General features: G+C 34.5%; 1 protein-coding gene across 1 annotated transcript; it reads left to right on the top strand.

Moving 5' to 3' along the window:
• Positions 1 to 5,454: 5,454 nt before the first annotated feature.
• Positions 5,455 to 8,566, top strand: LOC132187597 (ras-related protein RABF1-like). The gene is made up of 5 exons (XM_059601954.1): positions 5,455 to 5,621; positions 5,916 to 5,992; positions 6,742 to 6,825; positions 6,993 to 7,087; positions 7,254 to 8,566. The coding sequence occupies exons 1-5, from the start codon at positions 5,597 to 5,599 to the stop codon at positions 7,381 to 7,383; spliced, it is 411 nt and encodes a 136-aa protein (XP_059457937.1). The 5' UTR covers positions 5,455 to 5,596; the 3' UTR covers positions 7,384 to 8,566.
• Positions 8,567 to 9,388: the final 822 nt, after the last annotated feature.

Here is a 9,388-nt window from a genome sequence, read left to right as displayed (position 1 = left end):
TATATATATATAAGGAGATCAATAGAATCAAACCAAACCAACCCGCAGAGAAAAAGTTGGTTTGGGTTAGTTTGATTTAGGTAATTTTCAGTTTTCGGTCTAAATTTTCCAACCAAGTTCGGCCGAGATCTAATCTTCTTTAGAACCCAAACAACCTTAACCAAGTTGCATGCATCCCTTCTAGAAATGACAATCGATTGAGTTGAATTGTTCAAAACCAGATTTTTTTTTTGGCTACAACCAAGTTTAATTAAAAGAAATCATTTCCCAATTTGTAAAAATCTACGCTAAATTCCATATTTTAAAAAATGATTATACATGGAGAATCTTATTTGCATATCTCTTCTCTTGTACGTGCACATCTCTTATCCCTATATTAATTGATTTTAAATTAAAGTTAATTAACAGATCGAGTTTTGAATGTTAAATAAATATGTAGATGCATGTACGTCTTTATTGAAATTATAGGATTTGAAATCATCATGACTATTTGGATGCATGTTACAGTATATATCAAAGTTATAAGTAAATAAAGTCAATAATGTTGAATTTGAAATTTGAAACATCAGCATTAAGCTTCGGTCGTTGTCAGATCTGGCTCATCTTCATCGTCTACCCACCTTGAATTTTTCCGTCAAAATCTTGACGTATAAGGAAAACAAATAGAATTATTGTGACCACTTTCTACTTTAAAAACCCTAAACTCACCATGCATTGGACCAAATATTTATAAATTCACACCAAATTGATAAAGGAGACTCCGTAAAATTGGAACCTAAGCCGCTCTCAACCCAAGTCCCAGCTATGCAAGCTTTTTTTTTTTTTTTTTTTTTTTTTAATTTTTTTTATTATTAAAAAAAGAAAGAAAAAAAAAACATTGACAAACACTTCATATTGATATCTCTCTATACATATAATTTGTTAGAGAAATGCTTCTTAATTTCTATTATGGCTTCCATTTTGTTGAGGAATAATTCTACATTGCTTATAGACAAGATCTTCGGCATATTTATAAGGAATTGACGACTCTCTCTCATATAATTGGTTTATGAGATGATTTAAGCCAACAAATTTCTTCATGGTATAAGAACTTACCACAAGACGAATGGAACACATACTATTTACCTTGTGACAAGGACCAAGAAAAATACTGGCCTGAATGTGAGGAAAGGTGTTGATGAATAATCTCACATTGCCTGTGGACAAGACCTTGGGCATATTTATAAAGAATATGCAACTATATATCTCCTGTATAATCAGTTTTATAATATAAGTTAGGCCCACAAATTTCTTCACATCTCACATACCTTGTTTTTTTTTTTAAGTAAGGGTGCATGGATGGCGCATGCCAACTCAACAGAGTTGTACGTACACGAGATAGACACTATAATGCAAATAAGCATTTCTCAATTTGCTATTGATTGTTGCTAGAGGTATATTGTAACTTTTACTACGTATTTTCTTACAAACTGACGTGTCAGTCCATTAACAGTGAAATGATTAAGCAAAAAGAATAACGCTAGAAACCCCATTTTTATTTCACAAATATTTTACAATGCTGACATGGTCACGTGACAATTAATCTCAACTAACCGCTTTAAGCAATTATGGATTGTCACATTAATTAGTTTGGAAAGAAATTGTAATAAAAATTGTAATACCCTTAATGCTTATCTTTGTTGTTTATGATCATATGAATAATGCTACTCATTATATCCATGCCAGACTCGCTGACATGACTTAATGTCTTAAGCGACTTACCATGTTCAAAAAACAAAAAAAAAGAAGTATAAACTTTAAAACATGTTATCTCAGTGGTTCGTGTGACATGTAACATTACTCTTAGTACGATACGGACTGTTGATATTGACACGGGGCAATAGGAGTGGTGAGACCCAAAACTAGGCAAAAAAAGAAGAAGCTTGAATCGTGCACGAAACAACAATATGAGAACAGAAAGGACCCATTTGCTTCCACATTTCACATAGGATTGTCCCCTGGAAAGTGGGTTAGTCCAATCAACAACTCCAAATATCCCATTAATTCCTCATTCCCCCCACAACTTAACACTTTAGCATCAAAGTTACATTGCCGTCGCCGTGGGTCACTTTCTCTTCCAAATCCTCCCATACCAGTCCTTCTCTTTGTTTCCAGTTCTAAGCCTCTCAAGAAACAACACACCCCATCTTTCTTCCAATATGCTCCCCACTAATGGTCTTATTTTGACTCCAAATCCATGGAATCTTATCCTTAATTGCAGCAATTTTATCAAATAATGGACCAGCACATTAGATCAATGATGCAGAGGAAAACCAAAAGTTATCTTCCTTTATTTTCATCTAATGTTTTACCATGTGATGACATAATGCTTTGACAACCCAATAGAAAAATCAATGAAATTATATATTGACTATTATATATTTTCATATATGAAAACAAATTAACTTTCCCATTTTGCCAAACAATTTCCACAAATTTCGCATGCACCAAATTTGAGCAATACATGGGCAAACCACACACGAAAGGGCCAATAGATTTGGCCTAATTAGACATGATATCAATATATGGACTTATATGATATGATAGGCATCCGATCCTACCGACCACGTGGTATATATTGTGCGTAATAGCTGGTGAATTTGTCACACCAGAATCTATCCACAACGTTGAGTTAGGTATGATGGAAACTCATAGTCATAGCTATGGTGATGCACATTATGATGCAACCAATATTTTCTTCAGGCAAGACCTTGTTTGAAACTTCACATGGAAAAAGCCATACTTTTTTCTCTAGAATATTGAGATGGAGGAAATTCTTTTAATCCGGTTAATTTATTAAATCGATATGTATGTGTCCTTAATTAGAACATATAATTATACATGTCAATTTAATAAACTGAGTTGAAAGAATTAGTTTAGAGAAAGAAAAACAGTAAATGATCAGTTTGAAAAAGTTAACCCATAAGTTGAAAGGCTTATTGTGTTTCTGAAACACTTAGAAAAATCACCAAAAAAAAGTATACTTAGGGAGAGATATGCATATATATATATATATATACAATCAAAAAAATTATTCAAAAGGGCCGTGTTATTCATTATACATTTATAGTACTCCCATTCGACTCATATCTTATATTAGGTCAATGTGACCGTGCTCATTTTTCAACCACGAAATCAGTGTAATAAGATTCGTTTGTTAGAGAACTACAACAAATTAAGAAAAAGACATTTATAGGGGAGGTGGGGGAAGATCTTTTCTTTTTTTTTTTTTAAGGGCCAGCTGGGGAAAAAGATAAACTTAAACATGCTGTGTGTGTATCTATATAACAAGAAATTGCATGATATTTTTTGCTAAAGTTGGATGGGGGTACCACCAACTACAGCTTGAAGATTGGGTTTGACAAGATTGGGATGCTATCAAGCATACAAGGACTGAAGGGAAGTTGTCTAAATAGCTTAGAAAGTAATGGATACTTCCCAAAATGGACCCCAATTACCTCCAAACTTCAGGTGGGTCTGTTCCCTTGTAAGTTGGTTAGTCTAATCAAGACCATCTAATATATATCACCCAAACATGTGTTCCATTCATTCACCTTATATTTTCCCCATGCCTTTTTCAATGGGACGTGAGTCACCATCTCTTCTACTATATATGCTTATATCTATTGCACTCTTTCAAATCTCGATCTCTTATATACAATATACATGACACCCCCAATGTGTCAGCTCTCATCAAGCAAATATATAAGAGCCAAAATAAACTTGATACGATTATTATCGATCTAATTAACTCTATTGGGTGGTTCTAAATTTTTATTAATACGTATTATAAAGGAGATCTAAAGATAAGGCTTAATGCATGATTTTCATAGCTTTTTACCGATCTGTTTGTTTTTTACAAGTACTCATGAGGGTCTTGCATATGCTTTAGGGTTTGTACATCAGTACATGCATATGCATGCATCATTTGGATCGTATGAAGAGCAATACATGCACAATTATTCTTGTTGTGAAGCCAAAAGTTATATATGATGGTAAGTTGGACTAAACCAGTAACCACTAAGTCATATCATGGTCTAACTCTAAGATATCTCCACCGTAATGGCCTTTGGCCACCATCAATCCATCCAACATATCAATATCATATCACTACTTTATCTGAAACTCAATCTTGATAGTGCTTCTCATAATTCTTAGGCTTACATTGTACCACTGCTGATTCATAATCATCAAGGGCGGTGGTTCAATGACCTAAGAAAATTCTTAAGTGGTCAGGGTATGTATTATGGTGTAGGTTAGAATCTTTGCAATGGAGAATTCTTGTTGATTAGTATTAGCCGCCTTGGATTCTCATTAATGCCCTAGTGGAGTTGGGTCAGGTTATGGCTCAGTCGGACTTGAAAAATGGCATATAGTTCCCACCGTCTAGGCCCCTTCTGTGCAGCTCCCAACGTACAAATAAGTGCTACTATGGTCACGTCCTGCTAGGATAGCCATAATTAGTCTCGTTCAGCCTAAAAGACGCCTCCGATCACAGGAGCTGGCGGCCATCAACTCAATCGAAGATGTATGCAAAATAAATGTCATAATGCAAATAAGAATATCTCCTAATATCTCATAATCCTTAACTAAGCATAAAAGTAAGGCTTTGTGTTGATAATATGGGTTGAGATAGGATGAATAGTTTCGAATTCGGCCTTATCAATTGTTTGGGCTCTTGACATGTTGGGCCAGCATTCTTTCAATTTCCAATCATAAGGTACAGATTTCTCATGGACATCTCTCTTAGCAGCTTCCATTATATCTTCATTCTTCTCATGTCATTATTTAATTTCCTGTTAATTAAAATTCTATTTTCCATGAATTTTTTATAATTGTTTGTTCGAATTGCACGCGAGGCTATTCCGAGCACTAACCAACCTTGTAAGCTTGCTCGAATTGCACGCATTTCGAATAGATAATTGTAAGGGACTCTCATTCGACTAATTTCAGTTGAAAAAGTTGACCAGCTTAAATTGATATCTCGATAACATCTAGACAACTACCCGATACAAAAGATACCTAACAATACAATTTTGAAGTTTATTCCTTATTAAAGTGATAACTTTGTATTCGATTGTCGGGTTAAGGTGGTTTCTTTTTAAAACTTAATATGAACTTTCATGATCAACATGATTTTTTTTAAATAAATAAAAAAAGAGACATAAAACACGATTCATTATACAAGATGTAATCCTAACGCTCTATAATTTTTAATGTAATTCTAACGTTCTATAATTTTTCTTTCTTTGCTTCCGATCTCTTTTTGCTTCTCTACCTTTGACAAAAGTCTTTGCCCTTAACTAACTCTTATTTTTATTTTATTTTTTTTGGGTATGCGTGGCACCATATGTATAAAATGGGGGTGGGGTCCATGGGGTTTCAATTGGACCAGCCTTTACCGAACCCATAAGCAATTCAATTGGACCAGCCTTTAACGAACCCATAAGCAATCTCTGCACATTCATTCGATCTCCTCTCCAACCCTTTTCTAACCATAAACCCTGATCACATAGAGAAATACACCTATACTACTCACCATCAGTCTCTGCTTGCCATGGGTTGCTCCTCATCTCTTCCAGGTGATATTCTCGTGCACACTTAATTTTGCCCTCTTGCATTTCTAGGGTTTTAGCTGGGTCGGATTGATTGAACCGAGTGTCTCTTTGATTTTGCAAATTTGTACCCAAATTCATATATACTCATCTGGGTTTTTAACATTGGGTTGATTTATTGAATTTCTGAGCTATAAATCAAGGAGCTGGGGAATGAGTTTTCAATTGGGCGATTGTCGTTAAGTGGGGTTGGTTGTTAGCGACCATCCTTATGGGGGATTTTGGTTGAATTTGATTGATTGGGTGGTTTAATTTTTGCAGATAGGACTTCTGGGCGTTTGGCTGGCCCGAACATCGAGAATGGCGGAGCGCCCGACCCGAAAAATCTTCGCGTGAAGGTACTTTGAGGCAAAACATTTTTGAAGTCTGCTGGTTTAGGCAACTTTAGGGTTCATATGATGTCTATTTATGGCTTTTATAAGTGTAACGAAAGGAGAGGGCCATCTTGGGAGATTGTACTTTTGGTTCTTTGCAATTTTATGTTATTTATTAAAGGTCCTTTGAAGTAGAATTGATGTGTTATTTTGTGGAAGTAACCTGATATATTATATGTCTTGTTAATGAAAGTGGACTAGTTTGCTTAGCAATCCGTTCTAGCTATTCAAGTGATGATGGCTTTGCCCAGGTTTAAAGTTCCCTAGAAGCATCGTTGTTATCACTTATCAATGTCCCTTAGGATCCATGGCAGCAGACCTAATTATATGCATAAAGATTTATGTCACTGGACCCAATTTGTTTAAATATAATCCATGGTGTTAACCCTAGTTAGTTGGGATGGAAGCTTAGTTTAGTTGAGTTGAGCTGAGAACAAAAATGATCTTATAAAAATACTTGTGCATAACTCTTTTTATGATTCGGCTGTATGCAATTGGCAGCATATTACTGCTTCATTCATCTAGTTGATTCACAATGTAGTAGACACTAAGTTGCTGAAAGGCTTTTTTAATCTTTATATAGTTTTCCTTGCTGGGGCAAAGGGGGAAAGTGTCAAGATGAATACATTACTTTGTAAAATTTCCAAGATATTATTATTGAACCCTTTCATGGATGAATGGGACTAATGTTTCAATTCTGCGGCTATGTGCAGCTGGTTTTGTTAGGTGATTCTGGTGTTGGTAAAAGCTGTATTGTTCTTCGCTTTGTTCGTGGTCAGTTTGACCCAACATCCAAGGTAAGGAATATCTTATTGAACTATACTACTCAAAATGCAGCTCATCTTTTTTAATTTTTTCGAGTTAGTTTTGGTCAACCATGTTCTATGTGAATGCATGTGGGTGTCTACCCTTCTCCCCTAGAAGCTAATTTATGATATGCTTATATTTGTTGGTTTGATTTCAGGTAACTGTTGGAGCTTCATTCTTATCACAGACAATAGCTCTGCAAGACTCCACAACGGTTAAGTTTGAAATATGGGATACTGCTGGCCAAGAGAGGTATTGTTCTTCAAATCATGCTTAAATGTATTGAAAAAGCATTCTAAGTAATGTAGCAAAAGCTCATCTTATAACACCCTTGTTTCTATTGGAATTCTGCCCCATCTCTGCCCATGTATACAACTTTTTTGCTAGAGAACATTTATTATTATTGTGTCTTATACAGGTATGCTGCATTGGCACCACTTTACTACCGAGGTGCTGCAGTTGCAGTTGTTGTGTATGATATAACAAGCCCAGACTCATTCACCAAAGCACAATATTGGGTTAAGGTTGATTTTTCAGAGATTGAGTAGTATTAATTATTATTTCGCGTTTGCTCTATTATTTACTTATATCTTATGAAAACTTTTCTATTTCCTTGAAAACTTCAGTGTGCAAAGGGTTTGCTGGAAAGGGTAAAATTTACAATAACCTTTTTCATGAGGGTATAAATGACCTTCATGTTGAAGTTACATTAAGGGTTAAGCACCTAGTTTTGAATTGAAGTATGGGTCATAATTTATTTTTCATTGAAGGTCAAAACCTCTTAAAATTTTGAAATATTAATAGATTTTTTGATGGCTCAATATCAACAAGAAATGCCAATTGCATGTTTTGGACTAATTAGTGTGTGAATGGAATCCGTCTAATGTTACCGGCACATAGCAATGAACTTTTGATATTACTAATTTATTAGTGGGGAAAACTTGATGATGCTTCACATACTGCTTGAATATGATCTTGATATCTCTGAATGTATTACTTAAGTTTGTTAATTGCTTCATAATATGGTTGCTTGGTCTTGATTGTCAATAGTTTACATTGGGAACGATATTTTATTCTAGTATATTATGGTTTTTCCTTTCAAAGTGTCTAGTTTAGTATTTCTCTTAGAACCTTTCATTACTTGGAAACTATTCTTTTTTGTTTTTTTTTGCTCTAATTTTTAAATCATCTAATAGGGTCGAGGATTTGATATTGCTCAGAATTGTTATCAGGACAATTATAACAATGCAAGCAACTATACTGTTAATCTGTTATGTTTTTGTTTTTGTTTTTTTGTTTTTAAATAAATATATTATAAAGATGCCACCAAACTAGGTTGTAAAGCCTCAGCAACATGTTACCAAAACCTACCTTCAAAACCTGTCTCATTCTGAAATTGTTCTTAATAGAATATGAGTTGGATCCTAATTAGGAACTTGATTGAGTATTAGTTGTCATTACTGAATTAACACATATTATCTATTTCTCTTCCTTCTCAACAATTTAATTTTCTCCTAAAGGCTTGCAGGTTTTTCAATTGAGCTAAATATTGGTTTATGTGTGTGTACACTTTTGTTTTTGGATGAATAAAAATCTTTGTTTTGATCTATTAAAAACATTGCTCTTATTGGATCCACTACGAGTTGCGAGAGCTGGGTTGAAAAAAAGAAATAAAATTATAAATAACTTCGAGATAGATAACTGGGTTGTTGTATTGTCAATGGACTCCAAGTGCTAAAACAAATTTTGTTTATTCCCAGCCTTCGTCATTTTCCCTATATTTAAAGATCCAAACTACTTTTTGCTTCCCTATATCAAAATACACTCCAATAGCTTCCCTTAACCATTCCTTATATCATTAAAATATTATTACTTTTTATTTTATTTTATTCTTTTAATTTGTTAGACGAACTTTCTCTCTCCCCCTCATATTTCTTCCCGAGAATGAAACCCATTTGAAATCCATCATCTTCTTCCATAGAGTCCACAAAATAGCAGTAATATTTGATGTTTTGGTTTCAGTTTCTTAAATTTTTGTCTGGCATGACGAAGAAGAACGGAGAGTGGGTGTCGTCCGGCATGACGAAGAAGAACAAATATGCGTTGTTCTGGGTTTTTGAAGGCATATGCGTTGTTCTCTTAAATCTACTGGGTTTCTATTTCTATGGATGATTTTGGTTTCTTGAGGGCAAAAGTCTATGGTTGATTTTGGTTTCTTGAGGGTTGATCCAAAATCTGTGGTTGATTTTGGTTTCTTAAGGGCAAAAAACAACTGGGTTTCTAGATTAAGAAGAAGAAGAACGGAGATCAAAAATAGCGTTTGCGATTTCTTCTTTGATTTGCAGTCCACAAAATAGCAATAATATTTGATGTTTTGGGAGTGACTGGTTGAACTAATATTTGATGTTTTGGGAGTGATGTTGGTTGAACTCCATTGCATTTGCAGGTGCTTGAACAAAGAAGAAGAGGAAGCTTTGAGAGGCGTGAGAGGAGAGAGAGTATTTTCTTATTTGTGATTATAATAATATCAAGGAACGCTACAGTGGAACTCAA

This window comes from Corylus avellana, chromosome ca7 (assembly GCF_901000735.1).
Source record: "Corylus avellana chromosome ca7, CavTom2PMs-1.0".
Lineage (NCBI taxonomy): Eukaryota > Viridiplantae > Streptophyta > Magnoliopsida > Fagales > Betulaceae > Corylus > Corylus avellana.
Note: the sequence above shows the minus strand (reverse complement) of the source record. Positions and strands in the feature narration are given on the sequence as shown.